General features: G+C 44.1%; 1 protein-coding gene across 1 annotated transcript in view; it reads right to left on the bottom strand.

The window, feature by feature from the left end:
• Positions 1-26,603, bottom strand: part of ATP10B (ATPase phospholipid transporting 10B (putative)) — a 236,500-nt gene that overhangs the window by 48,065 nt on the left and 161,832 nt on the right. Inside the window, exons 4-6 of the mRNA XM_043520957.1 lie at positions 14,702-14,906; positions 9,472-9,557; positions 5,976-6,082 (exon numbers count right to left, since the gene is read on the bottom strand). Of these exons, the coding sequence (XP_043376892.1) occupies positions 5,976-6,082; positions 9,472-9,557; positions 14,702-14,906 (398 nt within the window). The remainder of the gene's footprint in view (positions 1-5,975; positions 6,083-9,471; positions 9,558-14,701; positions 14,907-26,603) is intronic.

Below are 26,603 nucleotides of genomic sequence, written 5' to 3' on the forward strand. Positions count from 1 at the left end.
CACGGAGCTGGGGGTTGTGTAGCAGGGGCTCCGCGAGAAGATCTTCCCCCATGGAGGCCGCCATGGACCTGGTCGCTGTGAACAGTTTCCAGGTCTGGAGGAGGTCCTGGTAGAAGACCAGCAGCCCGGAGAGGTCTCGCGGAAGACCCCTCGGATGGAGGTAAAGGAGCTGCCGGTCATATCGGAGCCCTCGGAAGCGGTGCAGGAAGGCGTGTGCCAGTACACTCCACGCCGGACTACCTACACCATAAAGGAGCCTCTGCAGGGCCTGGAGGCGGAAGACATGGACCTGAGTGCGGAGACACTTCAGGCCCTGCCCTCCCTCCTCCAGGGGTAGATGGAGAACCCGTGCAGAGACCCAGTGCAGTCCTGACCAGAAGAACTCCAGAATCAACGTCCGGAGGTTGGCCAGGAAATCTGGGGCCAGGACCAGGCTGTTGAGCCAGTACCAGAGCATGGACAGGACTAGTTGATTGAGCACCAGTGCCCGCCCTCGAAGAGACAGACACCGGAGCAGTCCTGTCCATCTCCGGAGCCGCTCTACCATCCTGCCCTCTAAACCGTGCCAGTTCTCCGGCGGAGACGGATGCGTGGCAGAAAGGTAAACGTCCAGATAGAGCAGCGGACCCGCGCTCTACCGGATGGCCTGAAGCGCGGGTGGGAGGGAGCTCGCCTGCCGCCAGTCCCCTACCACCAAGCCAGAGCTCTTGACCCAGTTGATCCGGGCTGAGGAGGCTGCCGAGTAGACGGCCTGGCAAGCCTCCACCCGCGCCAAGTCACCCAGGTCCTGGACCACGAGGAGCACATTGTCAGCATATGCCGACAGGACCAGCCACAGCTCCGGAGCTCCGGCTCCCGTAGCGCCAACCCCGTCAACCTCCTACGGAGGAGACAGAGGAAGGGCTCGATCGCCAGAACGTACAGCTGGCCCGAGAGGGGGCACCCCTGCCGTACTCCTCGCCCGAAGCTGACCGGTTCGGTCAGGGTCCAGTTGAGCCTGATCAGACACTCTGCGGAGGCGTACAGCACCTGGAGAAAACCCACAAATTGGGGTCTGAAGCCAAACGCTCGCGGAGTGCTCAGGAGATACCCGTGATCCACCCTGTCGAATGCCTTCTCCTGATCAAGGGACAGGAGGGCGAACGACAGACTGTCCCTACACCTGAGTTCCAAGAGGTCCCGGACCAGATACAGGTTGTCGAAGATGGTGCGGCCCGGGACGGTGTAGGTCTGGTCTGGGTGGATCACGTCCGCCAGCACAGACCCTAGCCACAGCGAGATGGCTTTCGCTACAACCTTGTAGTTCGTGCTGAGCAGCGAGACGGGACGCCAATTTCGTAGATTGCAGAGGTCCCCCTTCTTTGGCAATAAGGCGAGCACAGCTCGCCTGCACAAAAGAGGGAGGACCCCACTCTGCAAAGACTCGGCCCAGACGGTGACTAGGTCTGGGCCAAGGACGTCCCAGAACGCGCGGTAGAACTCCACGGTCAGTCCGTCCATGCCCGGAGATTTATTGGTGGGCATGCGGCGGAGGGCTTCCGAGAACTCGGCCAGAGTGAGAGGCAGCCCAAGCCGGTCTTGGTCGCCCGCACTGACTGTTGGGAGTTCGTCCCAGAGCACTCTGCAAGCGTTAGGATCGGTCGGATCTGGGGAGAAAAGGCCTACATAGAAGGCCCTGGCCCTCCCGCACATCTCCGCTGGATCCGTGAGGGGGGTGCCATCCTCTGCGAGGAGGCAGGTGACGTGCTTCTTGGCCCCCCTCTTTTTCTCCAGGGTGTAGAAGAAGTGGTAGCCGCGATCCATCTCCCGAAGGAGGCGGATGCGGGATCAAACAAAAGCACCCTGGGCCTGATGGTCCTCGAGGGCCCGGAGCTTCTCCCGGCACGCCCTGCAGAGGGATGGATCCTCGGGACTGGCGGCCAGACGCCTCTCCAGCTCTAAGACCTCCTGTTCCAACTGCCCTATCGCCGCATCCCTCCCCGGGATGTAGTCACGAGTGTAGTCACGGCAGAAGAGCCGGGCGCGCACCTTCCCTAGGTCCCACCGCCGCCGCGCCGAGGGAAAGGCACGCCGCTGCCCTCGCCAGGCCAGCCAGAACTCTTGGAAGGACGCCACGAAACCCACATCCTCCAACAAGCTGTTATTAAAATGCCAATTGGCCGGCCCCGGCCTCTGCGCAGAGAGAGACCGTCACGGTGGCCAGGTGATGATCGGAGAATGGGGCCGGCCGGATGCTGGAGGAGTGGGCCTGTGAAAGATGGAAACGTGATAAATAGATGCGGTCCAACCGGGAGTAGCGCGACCAACGGGCCTCCACCCGGACAAAGGTGAACGTCGAGCTGGTGGAAGGAGCAGCGAGGTGGGAGGCCGCGGCTGGTGGCGGGGCCGCGGCAGTGAGGGCAGTCCCTGCCACGGAGGGCCTGGACTTTTTGGCAGGGCCCTTCCCCTTCTTCCTACCCTGGCCCTTCCCGCCGGCTGGGGGGGCTCCCCCAGAATCTGAGGGGGAGGGATGTGGCAGCAACGGAGGTCACCCCAGTGCCCGCCGCTGCCGGCGCCCCAGCGGGGGCGGTGACAGGTGGTTTGGCAGCAGCGGCTGAGGTAGAGGCTTGGGGGGGTGACGGAAGGGCACGCGGGGGAGGGGTATCTAGGGCTGCTGGAGGGGCCCCACCCGTCGTATCCCCTGCCATAATGATCAGGGAGGGAGGGAAGGACACCAGAAAGAGGAGGGGAAAGGGGAGGCAGGTCAACCACTCCTCCCTGCTAGGCTGCAGGCAGGGGAGGAGGGCGCCAAAGGGGATAGGCTGGACAGGGGGGCTTTCGAGGGCTTGTGGGGGACAGTCACCGACTCAGAGTAGAAAACCGGCTCCTCTAGCTGCACTAGGGGAGGGGGGTCATAACAACATTCGGGGAGTGCAGTGAGATCGGGGCAAACTCAAACAGAGGAAGGGCACAAGCGCATGGGAGGGGGCATGGGCGCACTGAGTAAGGGGCCAAGCAGGGCAGGGGTATCACATGGGGAGGGGGGAGAACCAGGCTGGAGGCAGGACAGGGAACCTAGGGGCTGACTTCAGAGGCAAGGGCGGGGCAAACCAGCAAAGGCTGCAGAGGGAGAAGGGCGGGGCAGGCAAACAAACTGAAGCCAGCGAAGTGCTGGGGTAAAGGGGAGGGCAAAAAGGCTGCAAGGGGCAAAATGGGGCAGGGAGCCAGGGACAAAGCTGGGAGCTGCTGAAGGGGGTCAGTCCAGGATGGGGCGGGGGGCACGTGCGCCTACGTGCGCTTGCAAAAAAGTCAGTGCGGGCTGGCTGCTGCTGCAGGCCCAAAAAGTGGTGAAAGGGGGCAGCAGGCCAAGCAAGCAGCGGAGTCCCAGAAGCAGGAGCTTGAGGCAGATGGTAAGTGTCCACTGGGGGTGGTGGAGGGGGCAGCGCCGATGGTGGTGGTGGTGAGGGTTGGGGGGGGGGACACACTGATGGACTAGGGGGCAGGCTCCACGCCACACCCCATGTCCCCACAAACACAGTCAAAACCCCCACCACAAGAGCACAGTCCAAAAGGTACTCAGCCTTCTGGCCCCCTCCACAGTGGTCTGCAGAGTCCCTGTGCGCTCCCCCAGCGGCAGATGGCCTCGTCCCCTCCTCCTTCGGGGTCCGGCAGCTCTCAGGCAGCAGCAGCAGCTCCAGGCAGCAGCCCGGTGGCGAGGCAGGCAGAGAGGACCCCTCACAGGTGGTGTTGATGGTGGTGGTGGTGGTATCCACAGCAGCAGTAGCAGCAACGACTGGGGTAGGGGTCCCTCACTCCCCCCCTCTGGGGAGTGGGCCAGCAGCCCCCCCGCCCCCGAAGGGGCTGTAGTTGGAGCAGTAACAGCAGCACCCAAGGGCGGGTGGGTGGGGGAGTCCAGCAGCTAGCCAGCAACCAGGTAGCGGATTAGGGGGGTGGGTGGGTGGTGTCCGGCCCGGCCAGAGGAGCAGCTGGAGCAGGGGCAGTGGCGGCAGCAGCAAGGGCCCAAGGCCCAGCAACAGGAGCAGCAGCCTCCCTCCTCCCTCCAGGCCAGTCGGGTTCAGCAGAGGAGCCGAAGGCGAGTCTACTGGCCACTGGATGAACAGGTTTCTGTTCCCTGACTGACCAGAGCAGGGGCTGCTCCAGGCTAATGAGTACACCTGACTCCAATTAACCTGCAAAGAATCAGGTGAGGCCATTAAGTTAATGTGACCACCTGACTCTAGTTAAGGCCCCTCTGATAATATAAAAGGGCTCACTCCAGTCAGGCAGAGAGGAAGTGGGCTGAAGGGCTGGTTAATGAAGACACCCTCAAGTCATTGGTAAGGGAGCCCTAAGGTAAGGGTGAAGAAGGGAGAAGCAGGAGAGCTGTGGGGAAGTGGTCCAGGGAAATGTAGCAACTCTGGCAGTGAAAGATTGGCTGCCAATAACTGCTACCATTAGAGTCCCTGGGCCGGAACCCAGAGTAGAGGGTGGGCCCGGGTTCCCCCCAACCCGCCACTACAGAAACACCTCCTGGGAGGGGAAAACAGGCCCCTGTCAAGACAGGAGGCTAAAGTGTTTTGGCATGAGGCCGTAGGAGCAACAGAGACTGTGGGAATTCTCTCACCAACCTCCATTGCTGGCTTATGATGAAAAGGGCTCAGTAGACTGTATCCCTGGCCCTAGAGAGAGAAGGGCTATGTGGAGGGTTGCAGTGAGCCTCTGAAGCTAGCATAAACCACCTGGAAACGCGGGACCCATGGGGACAAGGTTGGAGCTCTGCCACACATCATATAAATACAACATAAGTGATAATGGAGATTCAGAAAAAGAGGTTACAGATCTTGATTAAAAGTCACAGTATAATCAATGTCAATGAGTCCCAGAAATGAAGCTAGTGCTGGCTCAGGGAAGATGCTGTAGGTGAATCTAATTTTAGAAACAAAAAAAGTAAGATTAAACTCTGACATTGATATTAACAAGTGGGTATCAGCTGAAAAAAATCATATTGAAGGCATGCTAAGGTCACAGTCACAATGGCTCAAGAATGACTGTGAGACTCTAACCTTCAAAATGAGCAGAGGAAGCAGTGAACAGACACTCAAGTAAAGAGCAGAGATGCAAACATATTAGGGTCTGTGATCAAAACAACATACCAAAAAATGACTGCACTAGACATGCAAAGAGAGAAGCAGGATTCCTAAAAGGACAAGTGAAGAGAAATGGTCCCAACTTCACAGTGAACACTTGCCCCAATTTTTTTTATAGTAGCTATTTCAAGGAGGTGAGTGATGGGGCTTGGCAGTCTGTGCTAGAATGGTACAAAGGTTGCCATCATAGAAACAGGTATTTCTGTTAAATGGATATTGTCACAGCATTTGGCATCTAGCCACGGGTGCAAACGAATGACACTCATGGTGAATGTCACTTCACATATCAGCTAGCAAGTGTGCTGGGAGGAATGGCCATTGTTCTTCCTCTATAGCCCAACAGTCACCCATGGAAAACATTTCAGCTCAAGCAGCCTGGAAATAGAAGGTCTGACTACAGCTGTGAACCCTGTGATGCTGCTACAGATCTGGGCACTGATGTCTTCATGGCTTGTGTATGTATACGTGGTTTCCCTAAGCTCCATTCCCCGTCACCTATACTGGACACAGTCCTGGGATGTGGAGCAGATCACTTTATGCCTTCTTCACTCTGGCAATTTTTGAGTAGCCACCGCAGGACATCTGAAATCAACTAACAAGCGGGATCATCTGCTATCACTATTAGCCACCAGGCACCAATGGGCGGACACCTTAGCTTCAGATTGGAACCAAACCCTTAGAGATAAATGGCAAGTGCTTTGACTTTATCAACCTATTTTATTCCCATAAACTACTACTTCTTAAAGTAAAATATTATGGCTTAGTATTAGACTATACATATTCATTGTAAGATATTTCAAGAGCAACTTCATGCTTAGCTAAATGAAAGGGTAAAAAGTGAGTTGTTACCTGCATAAATGACAATTCCTATTGCAATCTCAGTATTTCTGATTGTACAGCCACGAAGCAAAAGGCTTTCACTTCCAAAACCAATCCGTTTGTGATCAGGCTGCTCCCTACAAAGAAGAAAATAAAATGATATGATTTCCCTTTGTGTTCTGTTCTATGTATTTTTTTTTTCCCTTCAGGTTTGAACTAGTGAATTGTGACGACTGAGAAATGTTTCACTGTATCTGGCTTCAGTCAGGGATCCACACTGGAGGTGTATAGAAGTCTTTGTATCTTATAATACAGAACCTGTCTGTATGGACTAAAACATCAAAATTTAAATCTGAAGATAAATTATGTGGTTGGAGCCTCTGATTCTGTTCTTTGCCTGGCAGATTTAGTATTTAATAAATGAAGATAAGAGAAACTGTGCAATTTAACCCACAATTCAGAGGGAATTATTAGAGAAATCTTATAGGTGTTCTCTCTCTGAGGTTAATGATTAAAATGAATAGATTTTGTAATATTGTAGAAGCACCATTGTACAGATACCACATGTGTATATAAATAATATCCTTTGTCTGCTGTGGTTACCATTCAGGAGTTCACCTCTGTGATGCACCAGCTGGGAGGAGAGATTTTTCAAAAAAGCCTGTGAGTCTTCCCCTTCACTATTATTGATCCCAGCATTATTCCTCCTTTAGAGTCCCAGTTTAGGATGCATATTCATAAGACAGACCTCCTTGCTAGTAAGATGGACAGTGGTGGAGGTTTGATTTACACGCTGAGCAAATCACTATGAAGCTGTTCCTTCAGGTAAACAATTCATTATCTGCCTCCAGTGACACAACAGCGAAAGTCTGATGTTTTCAAAGTCTCGATTACACACCAAGCTAGGTTCCTGCTGAGGTTCAAGTTGGGATTTATGATGTGGGTCAGTCCTAACATGGTGGAACTGATATTGCTACTTTAAACATCAGCATTGAACAGGAGGTTCTCAAGTGTTCATGGCTTCCATTTACTTTTTTAAAAATATATTCAGCCTCACTTTTGTTGGTTAAGTATGATATTATACATAGGTGAGGCCTGATTATACTATACGTCACACCTTGTATAATCACTTACACCTGTGCAAATGAATGCAAGGTAAACGAGTGCACTCACAATGTTTTCAAGCCAGTTTGCCCACTTGTAAATGACAACACAAGGTGCAAGGCAATGAAGAATTAGGTCAGAATGTTTATAAACAAACTCCATGACTGTTAGGAATCACTTTATTCTTAAGTTTCATGAGCTAGGCAAAGTAGCACACGCTCCAGTTTGCAATGTAAACCCATGAATCAGTCATGGGAATGAAGGGACAGATTTTCAAAAGCAGCCTATAATAGGTGCCCAAAGTTTCTCATTTGCTCACAAAAAAGCAATTTGCACATGAACATCAGGCAGTCAGTGATGTAGCAGTGTAAAGTAGTAATGTGTTAGTTAAACTGCATTAATTTAAGTGTCTTCACTAACACACAAAAAACTCCAGCAACCTCTTTTTTTCCTTGTCTAGATAATGCATTGGTAAGATCATTTCCTAAAAGCCTTTGTGTGTCCCTTTGCTCAAATTTCAATCCAGGAAGGGACACTTTTTCAAGCATGTCAGACAGGCATTGTGATTTCAGCAGAGCCAGTTCTTAGGAGTTACTATAGTTTTATAGTGAAGCTAAAGAAAATAACTACAACTTACAAACGATTCTTGGAGGAATCTCAGTGACGCTCAACCTTTCCAGACTACTGTAGTCCTTTCAGGAGTCTGATTTCTCTTGCATACCCCTAAATTTCACCTCACTTCAAAACTATTTGCTTATAAAATCAGACATAAAAATACAGAAGTGTCACTGAAAAAATGTTTACTTTCTCATTTTTACAATATATTTATAAAATACATTAATTGGAATATAAATATTGTACTTACATTTCAATGCATAGTATATAGAGCAGTATAAACAAGTCACTGTCTGTATGAAATTTTAGTTTGTACTGACTTTGCTAGTGCTTTTTACGTAGCCTGTTGTAAAACTAGGCACATATCTAGATGAGTTGATGTACCCCCTGGAAGACCTCTGCATACCCCCAGGCGTACACGCACCCCTGGTTGAGAACCACTGTCCTAGAGCAAATTCTTTGCTGAAGACATTGTGTTCATTGTATGCTGGGTCACACTCATTTGTTGGAACATCAACTTTTGTTGGAAAATTGCTTAAAATAATGCTGGTTTCCTATGACTAGGCTTCTAAATTGTCTTAATCAATAGTAAAACTAGAGGGAAGAACTCAAGCCTCATTGATCATTAAAGGCATTAAACTACAACGAATATATTTTGCTGAAGATTCTTCCTGCTGTCCTTGGACCAACATGATGAGAAACACTGAATGGATTCTGTATCCACTAAGCTCGGGAAGTAGTAAATATTTCTGGAATGGATTTCCCATACAAAACTCCTGCTAGAGTTCCAAAATTTGGGGTCAGATCCTTGGTTCCATCTGATTTGCAGACAGTGCAGTCGGTGTGTGTGCATAGGTGAAATACAGCCCATCCTTGCATTCCCCTTATTCTGGTGCAGCCTGTATGTAGGGCCAGTTGCCCTGTGCAACAGCAGCCTAATTGAGAGGGCTGCCATAATTTACACTTCAACCAACTCGTCCCAAGAGGTCAAAACTAGATCAATATTAAATAGGGGTTTCCTAGCTGCACCTCTTGATTCTTCTAAGGTGTCAGATAGGAGAGTAAGTGGAGGATCACCTTACACTGGGTATATCCTCCAGGCCAGATTCATATGGGTTTACACCAATGGAGCAGCACAGTGAGTACACACCAACAAAAAAACTGGCCCTTCCTGTATCTTCCAGAAGTTTTAATATTCTCATTGCTCCTCTGAAGAGGCATTAATGTATGCCTCTTACAATCATTTTACAAAAGGTAACAGAAAATAAGAGGCAGATTCTTTCCTCACTTGCACATATTTTACATTAGTATAATCCCATTGACTTCAGTGGATTTACTCTTGATTTCTGCTAGTACAAGAAAATTAGACCACAGCAGGTCATCCCTGGATGCCTTTTATTTCCTGTGAACATACACATAAAGAAACTAGAACCTGAACCACTTTGAATGTTAGGAGAGATTTAGATTTAGATCCTGGCCCAGACAAGTCCGTCTGGTGTAGGTTTCAGGTCAGATTTAAAATTTAAAGGGACCTATATCTGGGTTCAGACATAGCTGAAGCCTTATGAGAAGGGGTCATGTGATTCTGGAAACACTGAATCCAAACCCAAGTACTGGCTTTGACTTAGCCACAAACTCCAAATCCCATCTACATTGGACCTACAACACAGCTTCCACAGCCCACATTTAGACAATGGTGGAGCTTCTAAACCCATTACTTTCTGTAAAATACTTAGTTTTAAAATGTGATAGTTTAAAGCTCAGAGGTGATTTGACTCATTTATAGAAACAGATAGCAAGTACTTACATGTAACCTTTGAATTTATTGAGATCATTATTTGGCTTTTCACAGACTATGGTATTTTGGAAAAATTCTGGATCAAATGGAGTGTTCTACAAAAGAAAATACATTGGGAATTAAGTTCAACATATACTTATAAAAATGTAACAATCAGAACATCTCATGGTAGTTGTGACTAGAAAACATGTCTGTGGTTGCTAGCACGGGAAGCCTTTTCTTGGAAGGGTCATATAATATTAGATCGAATGCAACAATCCCCGCAGATCCTCTTCACTACTGCAAAATAAAGATCTATGGGCAAGAGCTCCTGAGGGCAAGTTCATGGCTGGCAGCATACAGACACATCCAGTTTTTTGTCTCCCATTATTGTATAAAATACGAATTCTGACCTTGGATTTGTATCCAAAGCTTTTATTGAATTCAGTGAGCTGTGGATGCATCCAAAGGCAGAAGTTGGTCAAACTTTGTTGTTAGCTTCTCCAATAATCTTGTTTTGATGAGGTATTTACAATATAAGCTTTTTTATGTAAATCAATCCAGGCCTTTTCCTTATGCAATTAACAAAAAGTAAAACTGACCATACTTAGATTTAACTGAGCCGTTTCATCCCATTCAGCATAGTAGACATTTCATTCAATCTTCGGCTTTTCTGGGAGCACTAGCTCTATTGTTTCAACATTTACACAGTACACAAATACCCAGTGACATGCTGACAACAAACATACAATCAGCAGGATGAGAAGGGAACAAACTGATTAGTTCATTAAACTCTAACCTCTAACACTACTAGATACCACCACAATCCAAACTGCTTTCCACCAAGCTTACTGAGGTCAACAGTTTATACATGCAAAAACCATACATTAGGGCATGTCGTTTGTTTAGGTAACTTGAAGGTAACAAGGTAATAACCAAGCTAAATAATCTGAGTCCAAAGCACATTTAACTCAGAACACAACTGTTACTGAGTTAATAGCTGATGGATTGAGAATGGCCTGCTATTAGTGCAGAATGTTGTGTCTTGTTTAACATTCGGGTTGGTCAGTTATAATATAAAAGGTAGGAAATACAAAAGATGTAGTTCATAAGGTACCAGTAACATGGCAATATCACACAAATGTAATATTTTCTATTCTTCTTTTTTCCTTGTTAAATATGTAGTTCAATACATTTTGGTTTATGTTGTTAAATCTATACAATAAAATATACAGATTTCAACTATGCTGGGCAGAAAACTTAGTTTCATGAAACATTTTGAAGTTTAAAAATTTGTTTTCATTTCAATGTGAAGGAAAATGAGACTTTTTGAAATTCTGTTGTGAAAAGCAGAGAAAAAGAAACCCCTTTAAATAGCCAATAATCATGATATAGAGCAGGGATTTGAACCCAGGTCCCCCATATGCTAAGTGAGTATCCTAACCACTGGGCTACTGGCTATTCTGGGATGGGTTGATTTCCCTCTTGCACCTCCTACCTTCCATCCTCAAGCCAAAACAACTTCCCAGCAAAATTTTTGTTGAAACCAATAAGATTCTGTGAAGCATTTCACTTTTGATGATATAGCATCTTTCAAGAGAAAAAAGTTTCATCAACAATTTTTCAATCGGCTCTAGTTTCAACTCTTCTCACTAAGAAGAGACTCTCCTACTTATTTGCAAAAAGAAAAGGAGTACTTGTGGCACCTTAGAGACTTACCAATTTATTTGAGCATAAGCTTTCGTGAGCTACAAGTGAGCTGTAGCTCACGAAAGCTTATGCTCAAATAAATTGGTTAGTCTCTAAGGTGCCACAAGTACTCCTTTTCTTTTTGCGAATACAGACTAACATGGCTGTTACTCTGAAACCTCTCCTACTTATTGTTACAAAGCTTATAGATAGTTTGAGGTTTATGGAACTATAGACTTGATCTAGCAAAGCACTTAAGCACGTGCACAAGATAAATTCCACGCTAAGTGTGAGGAATGTATAGAATTATGGCACCTGCCTGCAACCAGTGGTGGTGGTGGTTTACCCTCATTTAAAGGATACAACTGCTTCTTCCCTGTCTGCACCTACATTCAGAGGAGTGAAATCTGAACTGTGAAGGGATAGTACTGATATTCATATTTAAAAAATATAAAACAAAAAATAAACCACATGCAATGAACTAATAATGTTGTTTGGGAAAATGGAGAGGAAAATGCAGACATTTTCACCCTTTTTTCATCAAAAATTTGAAGTGTTCAAAATTTCCTAACCGACTTTATGAACTAATTGCCACAGATACGGCAATTTCCTGCAATATACTTGTAAAACCATACTGAATTAAGTTTAAGTATCTTTGGGGTCCATTGTACTCTATGCAAAGTTTATGTACTATTGTGGGCTGAGACTTTATGTAACCTCTGGGGGTCAGGAGGAAGAGAGATCTGATTTAAGGCCTGGCTGATCAAAGGACTATACTGAAGGACATACCAGATGAGAATGGACTTTTGGGACAACATTTGCAAAGTGGATTTCCTGGGAAATGCCAAGGGGAGGTAAATGCAAGTTCCCCATCTCCAGTTATGCAAAAACCCTACCTTTTGAAGCTACTCTCTGAGGAGATGATTTTGGTTTGCTGATTACCTGTTCCTGGATACTAGACATCAAAGCCACAGCTGTATTAAGAAATCGATGAACTGCCCAGCTGCTTTCTCTGGTTCCAAATCTGAGACAATTATGAACTAAACCTGAGACCATTGTGGGTTTTGGAAGACTGACACCTACCAGAGTCCGAGTTTGGAGTTGGGGTGACCTCTGGTAGGCTTATTAGCATGTGCATAGATTCTTTTATAGTTGTTAGTGTTTTCTGTGTAGCGCTTTCATCTTAAGAATAAATGTCCTTGCTTAGAAAAAGTGGTGTAGTAACTTGTGACTGTTGTCCATCACCGCTGTTCATAGCCTTCAGAGAGAAAACACAGTACAGACACTGGCCTGTTTAGGCAGTCTGGCTTGCTGGGGATGTCACAAAATCTAGGCAGGGGACTCCGCAGCCTGAAAAAATCCCAGTCAGAAGGGACATAAACGTGAGTTTCTGCCCAAAAAAGGTGATGGCTGAGGAGCAGGGAGCTTAGAGTGGGTCCCCTCGAGGGACCACAAGGTGGAAATACAGGTGCAGTTGCCCTGAACTGTAACACTAATGATGATGATCTGTTTCATCAGAGGATCAGTTGTGCTGAAAGTAGCCTCATGTTTAATGTAATAAAGTAAATATATTCATTTGCAAAGAGGACTAGCTACAATTTTGGACTGCTGTAATCAATTAAGTAAATAGTCTTAAGAATGCAAACTAACTGTGGCCTGCAATTCTATTAAATGGGAATTTTAATTAGGACCAATTTTTAAACGGTGAAATAAACAGACAAATAAAACTATTAGATTAATAGAAGATTATATTAATTGGAGCATTAGGAGATGAACTGAAACCACAGATCCTCTCATATTGTAAATGGAGTGGAGAATTCAGAACTTGCAGCAGCTAGATAATAGTTACTGCACAATGCAGTTTATTATCCTGTACCTTAATAGCTAGAACAAAAGCTAGTGGGAAGACAAGTGATTTGAAAGACACAACAGATCAGTGTAATGGGCCATACTGATTTAGGGCCTGATGCTGGGAGGTGTTTATTGCCTTCAACTTCCATTTATCTTCATCAGTCATCTGAAATAATGGAATTTTATTGTTGTTCAAAATAATAGTATGGGCTCTGAAATCTGAAAAGCACAAAACATAAAATCTACTGAGTAAAATTATTTCTTTGTTCTCTCCCCATCCTTTCACAGAAATTTTCATCTAAGTACAACTCCTCCTCCTTTAAAAAAAAAAAAAGACCACAATTTGCATTTGATCTTATGAGCATTAACTTCCTTAGACCCTAAAGATCTCTGAGAAATGACTTGTATAACAGCCGTAAGAGTCTCCACTGAATTAAATGAGGTGGGTGGAGTGGGGGATGAACTTGCTGCCAGTTCTACCTAACTACTGAACTGCTGAAGTGAATTAAATATGGGACTAAAAAAAAAAGTAGCATTTTTTGTGGTACAAATATCTATTTGGAGATTTCTGCAATAGTTGTTCCTATTTTTGTGCCTTATGTGTATTCTCGCTTCCTGCTAACTAAAACATTGATGTTTAATTCCAGGAATTATCTACAGGTTCTTTATTTTTGCCCTATTCACAACTATGAGTCCAATAGTGCAAATTGTTCCATTCCTCCTGATGTAGCTGATTAAACTTGGTTTGTCTTATCTGACACCTGTCACTAGTATGTTTGAAAAGTCATTCAAGAGTGTGAAGAATACAACTCTTCTAATGTCAAACTGTCTCAATTTTAGGATTTCTCAAAAAGTGGCACCAAATGAATAATTCAATCAGTTGCTTATGAGAAAGGAACAATATGAACTATGCAATAATGTCAACATCAAATATTTAATTTCTCACTGTCCAACATTCAAACTGATGACTAGACAGCCAATCTTCAATTTTAATTCAAATTCACATTTGTCCTAATAGCATACACAATAATATATTGTACTCTCAGGCAGGGCCATTCACAAAGTTATTTTCAGCTTAGTGTGCACTAGAATTGTTTATCTACTAGGTAATATATGCCAAAGTGCTGGTTAGGAACATAACCATAAAAACTCATTGGGCATAAGGGTGGCTGGGAATGTGGTGAAAGCTACACCTCCAAATCTATGCACAAACATGCACCTATTCTTTCTTGCAGAAAGACTGAATTGGAAAGGGTGTAGTGAATTACATTGCTAGTTCTGTGCAGAAGGCAGGTCATCCCTCACCCAACTCTCTTGTTTTTGTCTTGTATCCCATCACAGTCTAAAGGAGATGGAATTCTTTTGACATTGGGAAAAGGCCACTGCAGATTCAGGTGCCCAATGGGAAGCAGAATACCACTTGCAACCCAGAAGGTACTGTCATCTGGTCTTACAAGCAGGAAACACGGTAATATAAGCACTTATTTGTGTCAGATAACATTCATTTGTAATTGTGCATGTCTGTAGCACACCTACACAAATCTGTTGCTTACCGTACTATACATTCATGCCCTGAGATGGCATGGATCTGTGGCTGTATGAGACTGAGCAAGTATTATTCAGCCCTTCAGAACATGCTTATATTGCATTTCATGACACTAGTTGTCATGGAAACAGAGGCAGACTAGCCTGAATATTGTCACATTTCCAACAGGCCTACCTGATTAGAGAACCCTTTCACAACTTGTCTTTGTTTAAGATTGGTCTCCCCATCGAGGTTTGCAGTCTCCAAGTGACAGATCCCATTCTGATCGGAGGAGTACAGTAACAGGATATCAGCTGGGATGATCTCGTTACATTGCAGCTGCACAAAGTCTCCCACTCGCACATCTTTCCAGCACTTCTCAACATAGTCGCTTTCTTTCCTGTTGTGTTAAAGAAGTGCCACATTTGAATAGCCACATGAGGAGCAAAAGGCTATAAGTACTAGTTCTTTAAGAAAAGAAAACCGGGTTATTCCATAATTTAAGTTTTGGTGCATAGGAAAACATAGAGCACTGATCTGTAGTCTCATAGCATCATTTCTACACTTTCTGTTGGAAAGCAAGTTGTGTAACATACGCAATAAGCTCTTTAACCGAAGTAAAATGATACCATGGTGATAACTGTCTAAGACACTAGCATCACCCCATGCCATGTTTAGTCTCTTACTAAACAATATTAGGTCTTTAAGCCTCACAATGGTGGGCACTTTTAAAAATATCTCATTTTAAGACTGAAGCCCTAAAGATGCACTGAATAGAATTTCTTTTGTGAGTTTCAGATATTCCACAGAAAATGCTACATTACTTGAGACTGGAAGGCTACTTCCTTGGGGTTTCCCAACACCAAAATAGAGACACTTGAACAAGTCAGACCAACTTCTCAGCTGCAGTTATTTCAGCTCTCTCTGGTTCATAAATCTTGAAAGGTTACGACAATTCTCAAGCTTAGCCCATATGCATAGTTTCAACACATGAAACAACCGAGAGGTACCACATTAAAAATAAGTAACATACTGTGATTATTGTTTTTTAAATGGCAATGAAAATCTTAAGGTGAAGAACATTTACAGGTTTTGAATGAGTGAAAACAGAAAAGAATTATAGCCTCGGGACTTAAGGAAAAGGAATATGGCTTGTTTCAAAGTATAATAAACAAAATAAGAACTACGGAACAGACCTTCCCTCTATGGTTCAAGGAAGGGCAAGCTTTTTTGAGAGTGAGTGCAGACTGCAGCTTTGGGCTTGAGCAGATCTGGGGTCACTGGAACACTGTCTGCTGCTTCAGGCCTCTCTGGTTCTGATACTCAGCTGCCTGCTTTAGTTCTTATTCCACACAGATTCCCTTTGGATGTGTGAAACTTTCTATTATATTGGATTTTTCCCTGAGGCCCGTCTCCAGGCCCCTTTACCAGACCTATCCCCAGGCCAGTCATGCGTTACAGGAAATAAATGGAAGCACGAGATGGCTGATTTGGCTGCTGCATTTTGGCCTAGCTGTGTCACAGAGCAAAGTATCTGTGGCATATGCAAACATTTTATTAGTGTGCTCTGATGCTGGAAACTTTTAGTCCTCTCCTAAAACCAGAGCGCACAGGGCAGGAATTAGCTATAATTCTGCTTATTATGTTTGCTACTAAAATAAAGAAATCTAGGGCATGTTTCATATACAGCATGTGTGGGGTATAGTCTGACTGAAGAGAAGTGACAAAGCCATTTAAAACAGTGTAATTCATTGGTTGGGTCCAGAGGTCAGCTCTCCCCAGTAAGGAGTGCTTGGACTGGACCCTCCTCAGCAGTGGGCTGGAAAGAGGGATCCTCCCACACAACTACACAGCTGCAAATCAGTCCCCCATCCTCATGTCTGCCTCCTGGACACCAGAATCCATGGATTGTCACCAGCTCCCAGATGATTTAAGTGATCCTGCAACCTTTGCACTAGTCAAAACAGGAAAGCCAGAGAATCTTCCATTGCAGAAAGATTAAGTAGTTATCTTTCTGCACAGTAGAGGAATCTTCTTCACAGCTGTCATATATTTGCTATATTTCCACTCCTCCTGCTTTGCTAGCTTACCACCAAGTTTGTGTTCTTTGCTGACTCCCCAGGTGTATACAATTTTCTTGCACTGGAGTAGCATGTGTATCCTAACACATCACTCAATTTTCATTTAACACTTATATCCTATTTAACCCTTCGTTTGAACAGTTTATTCATCAAAGCCTTGACCCCTAGGTTATCTGTTTCAAACTTCTGAAATACTCATCATTTGCGTATCCAGGCAATAAACACATGTCACATTCATTTCTCTGCATAATTTCTTCATTTAGCCATGAGTTAGTAATGGGATTTTTCCCCCCCTTTCCTCCTCCATGATGCTCAGTTGTCCATCAGCTAGTGTTAGTGGGGAAAACTTATGCAAACTAAAGAATCTTATAGCATGCTATAAAAATGGTCAATTGAAAGTCTGAGCTGGAAACAGCAGCATAGTTCTTTCAAACCCTTACAAGAGAGAGGTTATTTTTGTAATGTGGTTTGTTGAAGTATCTTACTTCTGAACCTACAATAGGGAAAGATACTAGAATAGATGCTTACTAAATGATTTAAGTGGTGATTCAACACCACAGTTTCTCTTCGGTGTTTAATTACCAGAAAGGCTATTTATTGCCCTGTATATTTCTCCACCTGGAGCGTTATCCCTTAATTAATAACTATGTTTTTCCACTGAATGCATCTGATGAAGTGAGCTGTAGGTCACGAAAGCTTATGCTCACATAAATTTGTTAGTCTCTAAGGTGCCACAAGTCCTCTTTTTCTTTTTATGTCTCGTTAGGAAGTTTGGAACAGATCTTTTAATTGTGCAGGTGACTCTCTTTTCAATGTGGTCATGGAAGCTGATCTGATGTGCTCACTGAATTCTCTTCCACACTTTCTGATTATCCAGCTCTGCACCCTGACACACAAAATATGGTCATGCACTTTTCTGCTGGGTTCTCTCCTGTCTTGGGATATGGGCTTCATTTACCACCCCAGTTAGCCCAGAGGAATATTAACAGCTCTGAATGGTCAATGCTAAGCTAATAATGCAGCAGCACATGACTGGAGCATTCCAGACACTGTAACTTGATTAAGCATCCTATAGGGTGAGATCAAAAGCACTCACCATTGGCTTAACTCTACTCCTATTGAAATCAAAGGGACTTTTACATTTGACTACAGTGGGAGTAGGGTTAGGTCAATGGTGAGTGCCTTTGAAAAACCCACCCTGGGCAGGCGTTAGACTCGCTGGAGCCCAGGGCAGAAACTAAGGAGTGGGGCCACACCCCGCCTCCCTTACCTGATCACTCACTGGATTTCTGCAACGTTTCTGAAGTCAAAGCCGGAGCCCCACTGCGCATGGTCCCCTGTGGCATGTGGCCCTGGGCAACTGCCCCGCTTCCTATTCACTAACGCTGGCTTTGAACCCACAAACACAGCCTACCAGGCATGAACCTAAGAGTTTCTGCAGCTTGATTCATTTTTAAAGTGCTATAAAAAAAGGCCATGGAGCCATGCCAGATATTTCATTCTGAGGTTCCTTTCATCTTTACATAAATATCTCACCAGTACTCCACTCAAGGCTTTTCCAGAATTTAAATTTCATTTTAATTAAGAGAAGAATTGGTATCTACACCAGACTTGGAGTCAGGACTCCTAGGATTCTATTCTATAGGTTTACTAGGGCTTACCTCTAACTAGATGATCTCTCGAGTTCCCTTCCAGCCCTATATTTCTTGGATTCTGTGACACCCTAGTTTTAAAAGTCAGCCTATTCCCATAACTGTTGCTTACTCTCTGTAACACTGTCCTCAATTCAACCATGATTTTAACAGCCAGCATGTCTCACGAACCCCAAGAGCTAGAAATAAATGTTTTACATAATCGGAAAAAATCTGAATGCCAAGAGTTCAGACAGGGTAAAGTACTGGCTCTAATACTCTTGACCTACTCAAAATTAGGTCAGAATTCAAGTGGGAGGGGAAAAATGCAATAACAATCAGAAATACGTGATTGTAATGTCTAATATCCCTCAAGCTATCAGGGCTAGTAGTGAATCCTACATCTGACTAGCGACAAGTATTAACTTATAGCTCTGAGCAGACACAAAATCTCAGGGCATATTAAAAAAAACCATGTCCCGGATGTTGAACCAATATAAAGTTTGCTCCACCTACAACACACATAATTACTACTGATTTTCACGAAGAAGATTTATTGTCTCAGAAGATAAATAATTCTGCAGCCCAATAAACCTGCTTACGTACTGACAGATAATATATAAATTATCTACCACTAGGTGTTTAAATACTTGTATCTAAAAAGGAAGAACATAAAATACTGCTACCCAGGAACGTCTTGATGCCAACACATACCATTTTCTGGTAACATTTTTGAATGCAATATAATTGTGCATCATTTCCTCATTGCATCCACTCCACATTATTGCTTAAAAACCTATCCTGTAAGAATCTTCGCAAACCCCTCTCAGTGAATACACTGGGTGTGAAATGCGTTTAAATATTGCTAAGTATTTATAGCAAAAATCGTTAATGCTTAAATCTTCCCTCATTTCTTCTTTTTCCCCCTTCTACTCCTATGCACCACACACACTGCTGTTTTTTGTATCCTTCACCCATTTCTGACTTTGTGCTTTCTTTCATGCCATCCTGCATGCCCAGAAAACCTTCTCAATGAATAGATGTCAAGCTCTTTTTCTATTCTCAAAGAAAAAAAAATACTTGCAACTTCTCAGAAAACTTCTAATTCACCCACCACCTTCTCAATCCCGTTGAATAGGAAGGAAATATTAGAGAGGATGTGGTAGTTGTTTTGGTCATTTTTATGATTATTTATCATGTTTATTACACCCGTGCCTCAAGGCCAGCTGAAAACAGGGCGCCGCTGTGCTAGGCATTGCACAAATATAGAAGAAGAGACATCTGTCATGCTCCCATGAGCTTATACTCCAAATAGACATGACAGACAAAAGGAGGGGGAAAGGGATAGAACATATAAGCAAAGCAAACAATGCAATGGTGGCAAATGTCATGTCAGTTCTGTAATTTTGTTTTGTTATTTAAAATCCTTTCAGTGGGGCTTTGCTGGGGTGTGTGAGAGGGAGATTAGTTAGCTGAAAAGACAAAGGGAGAGAGGAGGTGGGAAAAGTTTGCTACAAGAAGCCAAACAGCACAGAGGAGAGGATGTTCAGAGTGAAAAATGCAGGGATCAGTCCAATGACATCATCAGTGTCCACGGGTCCTTGCTCAAACTGAATCCAGAAAAGCACTGGCAGAAAGTAGTCATTGAGATAGAAAGTGCAGGGGGGAGTCAGCCAAAGGCCACACGGCTTGGGGATGAGGAATGTAGCATAGGTCCTAGTGTTCCCTTGTGTCTCTCAGTTTGTCTCTTTTGCTTAGTTCTGGATCCAAGGGATCTTTGGGGGTGGGGAAGAGGGATTGGGTGCTCTGCTCGGGCCCTATTTTGCTCCCCTCACTCCCTGTGCAGCAGTACTGTTTTAAACTGCTTTCTGAAGCTGCTGTTCTGACTTCAGTGCTGCAGGAAGTGCTGTTTTCTTGAGCAACATTTATTTTTCAGAGTAGCAGCCGTGTTAGTCTGTATCATCAAAAAGAACAGGAGTACTTGTGGCACCTTAGAGACGAACAAATTTATTAGAGCATACGCTTTCGTGGGCTACAGCTCACTTCCTTGGATGCATAGAATGGAACATAAAGTAAGAGATTATATATATATACACACACACACATACAGATAAGTTGGAAGTTACCACACAAACTATGAGAGGCTAATTAGTTAAGATGAGCTATTACCAGCAGGAGAAAAAAACTTTTGTAGTGATAATCAAGATGGCCCATTTAGACAGTTGACAAGAAGGTGTGAGGATACTTAACTTAAGGAAATTATGCTCTAATAAATTTGTTCGTCTCTAAGGTGCCACAAGTACTCCTATTTATTTTTCAAGGATTTTGAGGCACGGACAGTCTGATCAGCAGTTGTCTCAGGGATTCCCCATTCACTACAAGGTGAAGGGGTCCATTTTGTATTTGGCAGTACAGATTTCCCTTGCTTGTGACAAACTCTGTTGTGATCACTAATTTCTTCCCTGGCTCCATCTCTTCAGAGTTGGAAAGTCTATTTCAAATTTGGCTAATCATTACCTAGAGCCAAATACTAGTCACATTTAATGAGCTCTGACTGAAAGTAGTATGAGTTGATCAGAGGGCTCTAGAACTGTTCCATAAGTCAAGATTTTGCAGATGCCCGATGACAAAGAAGAGCTCTCACCATCCTGCATAGCTACTGCATAAGTTTGCACTTGAACCCTGAACAAGTCTCATGCCACCAACACTGTAGTTTTCTGTTCTTATGCTTTATCTGGTATAGCACACTGGTGAACAGAGGTGATTTAATGGGGTGACGTAAAGGGCATTTATGAAACATCATGTTGTTGATTGTGGACAAGTTATTTAGTGCGATACCAGTTCAGCAATCCACTGGACCCACAGATGGACAGTGCTCTGCCAGTATCCTGAGTGTAAAGCCAAGGGCCTGGAGATCACATGGGGAGAATATCATGGCAGTCAGGAGGACTCTAAACTGCCTTTATAAACAGCTGACTCACTTCTTAAAGGCTTGTGTCTGTAAGGCATTAGTCGGCAATGGAGGTATACAGAGGTGCACTGCCCCAGCAAGACCTCTTGGAGGCATTGTGTTTCCAGGAGCACCTGGGGATCATGCCCACTACTGCCTTCCTTGCAGGGTGTGGCATGTGCCCCATTCACAGCTGGCTAGTCAGGGTAGAGGGGGAATAGGGCATTGAGTACACATTTCCCCCCACTTCATTTGGGGTGGGTAATGGAACTAGCAGCACTAGCCAGGGAACAGTCCTTGAGCCTATGCAAGCCAGAGACCTGCAACTGTGGCTAGATCATGCACAGGGAGCAAGTTCTTACACCCTCATCCTCTGCACCCCTATGCACATCCACATAGGGGCCTGACAGAATCTGGCCCTACATGTTAATTCTGTTAGCACCGCTGTTCTCAGAAATCTCTCCCACCTGTGAAGCTGGTTGCTAAGAAATATTTCCTTGCTTACAGAGCTCTGCAACAATGAGCTGAAAGCCAAACCCTAAAAAGTCAATTCTATTTTAAGTTAAGCTGATGTTCAATGTTATTTATATATTAAAAAAATAAAAAGTTTCCATCCCAGCAACTCTGACAAATTGCTGCTTAAAAATATTTAAGCAGCTGAGCATTAAATGCTTCACAAAAGTGGGGACACGTATTAACAGGACACAAATGCTGAGTGACCTTTAACACTAACAGCATCTAACACCTTCCTGGTACAACTTTAGAATCTGTTTGTACAGATCATAAAAACAAAAGGACAGAGGCAACCAACAGTAAGCAGATGACGTGTCATAACCTTTGCGAGACATACCTGGGCACGGAGCTAGAGACTGCTGCAATGCAGTCCTGTCGTTCTCTCTCTCCACCTCTTGTTTAATTCCAATATCTACCAAACTCTTTCTTTCCATTAATCTTGCTCACAAAGATCTTTAGAAAAGCCCAGCCCAATTACCTGACATCCAGAAGGGACCAAAGAGCCCAGGTAATTAAAAATAGCCTATTGAAAGAATGAACTTGTTTATGAATTACACAAAATTACAGGAAAGTTGTCTGAATAATAAAATTGTTGAGAGAGTGAACTGTCAGAAACAGCTGGGGATTAGAGCCTGATTAAAGCATTTACAATGCATAATGCCTTTCATCTTCAAGGAGCTTTAGAAACTTTAATTTTATGACACAGAGTATTATTTAACTCATTTCCAGAGGGGAAACTGTAAACTGCAGGAATGCCAAGTGATCTGCTCAAGGCCCCAAGGAGAGTCATTTTCAGAGCTGGGATTAGAATTCAGGAGTTCCTGGCTTCCAGGTCTGTTTTCTCACCACTAGACTCTTCCTCCCTTCTCTAGAGAATTAGATCTATTGAATGAATGTATTTGCTTTGTATCAAAAGACTATGTTTCCCAAAAAACATTTTACAGCACTACCTGTTATACAGTTGTTGCAGTGAAATTAACAAGTTTCTTCAGTACAAAGCATCAGGTATGTTTTAACACTTTGTAGTGCCTTCTCTATGGATACAAGGAAGGAAGAAGCTCTTTACAAGCAACCCCTCCCACCCCAACCGCCACCACCACCCCAGCTATCAGCTTTGAAACCACATAAGACCTTTCAAATGAAGCAGTTTCCTCTTAGTGATTCATGTAGACAGGGAGCAATGTCCATTTGCTATTCATGGATTTAAGTGCACAGCACAATCTGAAGCTCCCATTGCTAAATAAACAGTGTCTTTGCAAATCTAGTCAGTTCTGGCAATGAACAAATACAAAGCGAACAATTATGCAATTTTAAAAACAACATGAGGTGATTTCTGATAGGTGGGGAACTTAACATCTGAGCTATTGCTTCCAGAAAGCGGTGTTAGGACATTGGAATCAGGAAAAGCAGCACCTGATTAAATAAATAAGAAAAGATGAGAGACGTCAGTGTGGAGTCTCTGCTCAGAGAGAGAGTTGAGGGGGTGGGGTACAGGAAGAACAGGAGTCTGTAGGCAAAAAAAGTTGAACAAAAAAAACAACCACCAGGCCTGGATTTTTCAAAATTAGGGGTTTTCAACAGAGTCATTCTTGCTCCCACCTCCTGCTGATGGGCCTGCATCTCTCATGCTTTTCTCTTCCTCCCAAGTTGTCCCAAAGGCCCACCCAACAGTCAGCCAACAGCAATCCATTGTGCCCTGGGCCACGGTTACTGTCTGTTGCTCTGACCTCTTTTCCACTGACGCATCCATGGGCATGGATCAAAGGTCCTTTCTCAATCTGTATCTGAGAAGAAAGGCTCATAAAAAAATAGAGTGGCTGAAAATTGTTGGATATGGGGACATGAATAAATTATTTACATTGTGTCAACAATGTTCTCTCAATTTATTTCTTGGATTCAAACAAGACTGGGATTTCCAAACCAAGACTGGGATAGGGAGGAAGGTGAAGGGGCGCAAATGGGTATGAAGAAAAAATTACATTAATCTGTCCAAGTGGAGACAAATCAAAGCTAGCCACACTGGAGCACTGTAATAGCAAGCCCTTACCTTGAGGGTGCCCCTGTGCCCCTCAATAGGACGTTGCAAGGGTCATTGCCTCTAGTGCCCCCTCTTGATCACCCCCACCCGCTGGCCAGGTCAAATTTACGTTCAGTCCCCTTTCAGGGTAACAAAGGTCCAACTTTTAAGTTAATAACCACACTAGTAATTCTTATGCCTCTCTTGGGCTACTCAGAAGTTTTCTGCTTTTGCCCCTATTCCTGAGCCCTGCAGAGCTTTTTCTCTGTGCTTCTTCTAATCAGAAGTTTCCCTCACTGTCTCCATTCCCTGGGGACTCTGGCCAATTCCATTAGAGATCTCCCTGTTCCTGACAGGCCCTATTTCAGAGTCCTTTCTACACTAACCTGACCTGCTTTCTGTGCGTCTCCTCCAACCTGACTTCCCCAGGTCATTCCTTCCATAACTTCTCTTCCTCCACTCTCCTGGGTCTCTTCCTTAGCATGAGTTCACAGCCGTGTTTAAGTACTCTTCTCTCTGGTCCCCTGCAACTGGAGACAGTCGTAATTAAGACTCCATCACGTTCAGCTGTGGGATAGCTGTCTGGTCACAGGCAAGGCTGAGCCTGGCTTGCCTTAAAAGGCCAGCCAGTCAGCCATGGGCACAAACAAGAGGATTTATCTGTGAGTCCTTCTGAAATAGTCATCTAGTCAATTCCCTGAAAGGAAGAGTCCTCATCTATTCATCATTCACAACTTCCAAACCATGTGTATTTTGCGTCCCAGAGTCAGCTGCTTTTTTTCTCCTGTGACTGCATCACCCTTGACTCTTTTGTTCCTCCCCCGCAGAATCTTTTGCAGCCTTTTAAAAAGCCTTTTTCCCAGTCCTCCAGCAAAATGCTGAACGGTACACCTTTTTAAACATTTACTGTGCCACATTTGGACCAAAGCAGACATTTTCATTTATCACATATACATTTGATAACATTCCACATTTTAAAACTATATCAAGAAGCATCATCTGTAGCTTCTGATTGAAATTGTAACCAAGTCTACATTCGTCGATGCTATATAGTCAGTAAACAGAATTACTGCAGTTGTTTATTCTTGGTAGGTTATCTTTGCAAACAGAGAGGATAGAAAAAAAATTCAACAAAAGAACAGTCCAGCAAGAAAGTAGCTAGATCTCCATGCTGCTCCATTCATTGGCTACTCTCACAACATTGTCACCAGGGTCTCTGTTAGAGTCGCATATAAGTGATTTTTGTGAGGCTGACACGTCTGCTTGGAAAGAAGAGTCCTACTTGTTTCCCAGAGGCCAATTCTGTACCAATCTTTCAGTCACTACATTCTTAGACTGGATTCATACCTGTGACCTAGAGGTGAAAGTTCTGTACATCATTTGCAGTTTGTGCAGCCAGATAAGTCCTATTTTGCAAAGAGAGATGTATGTTCCTTGTAATTGGAAACTCTTAAGATTGGCCTTGAATGATAAGCTAGCAAGGTAACAATGAACACCCTTGATATTGCAATGACATGCAATTTTCTAGAAGCTAACAAAGTATGCAGTTAAAATAATCCTACTGTCTGGGGAGTGAATGTTCTTAATGCCACAAAAGGACCCTACGTTCTACTTGATAAAATAATCTATTGCCTCCTACCATGGGCACTATTCTCTCAATGCTAAAAGCTGCCTATATTCTTAACTTATGGACTAAAAACACCAAGTCTGTACTGACTTAAAACAGGTACTAGTCAGGAATACTTTATCATCATATACATATATTTTTTGATTTACCTGATTTGGTCAGAATCCATTTTGAAAACAATGAGCCAGATCAACTTAAATTGATTTATTTATTTTGCAAAAAGCATTTTTGACTGTTGTTCAAACTTCACTGTCCAGTAACTTTGAGGTTCATTTTCTTAACGGTGCTTTCATTTGACAGTTTTCTGATTTCACACCTCAATGTTTTTGGTGCCAGGTTTTTTTGTATTAGCACCGAGAGCAGAATGCTGCTGCTAGGATACTGTCTGACAGCAGATGGAGTGAGCACAACGTCACTTAAAGCTCAGCTACTTAATGATTGCTAATCAGATTCTGCATTAGCTTCCAGTTGCTCCTATTGACCTGTAAAGCCTTTGGGAAGCTCAGTCCAAACCACCTCTGTCACCTCCTGACACCCCCAAGCACAATTCTGAGGGCACCGGACTGTGGCCTGCTGCTTGTCTCCTTGTAGCATCTCAATAAGCTGTTCACCCATTGTTTCAGCCACTGAGCACCTTCTCTGTGGCATTCCTTGCCATGATGTCAGGGATTCTGCTGTTCATTAAACCAGAAACATAGACTCCCATTTGCTCTTTGCCTTTAGTCATTAGTTTGGTGTTGCAGTCTGCTAAAGTACCACACACGGGTTTTTTTTTGGTGAAGCAAAAAATCTGATAGATACAATAATGCGATAGACCTTGAAGATGTTGTTATTAAAGCCGTGCACAAATAGGTGATGGCATTAATAATGTTATGGCAGGTGTTAATTTAAAGAAGCCAAGGATCATAACTACAGTAATGTGCATTGACTGGCAACGAGAATTGCTAACTCACTGCTCCTTGATTTGCAGTGCTGTAGCTTGGGCCTAACCAAAGTAAATGTTGATAATCTGAAGTTCTTTTAAGTTTAGTCAGCTGAGAAGGTTAGACATTCCTTTACCACATAGTCAACAGGCTCTCCATGGTATGAATTCAATTTTTAATTTTTCCTTCACAACTTTGATACCATTGGTTTCAATAAGTTGCTTGGCAGCATACAACACAGACCTCATTTATTATGATTCTAGAGCCACCTTCACAACTTGCTAGAAGCCCCAAAAGTGCATGTGGCTTGCATAACAGGGGCACGTTGTATGCATCCACCCACGCCATACAGGTC

Source organism: Chelonia mydas, chromosome 8 (assembly GCF_015237465.2).
Source record: "Chelonia mydas isolate rCheMyd1 chromosome 8, rCheMyd1.pri.v2, whole genome shotgun sequence".
Taxonomy (NCBI): domain Eukaryota; kingdom Metazoa; phylum Chordata; order Testudines; family Cheloniidae; genus Chelonia; species Chelonia mydas.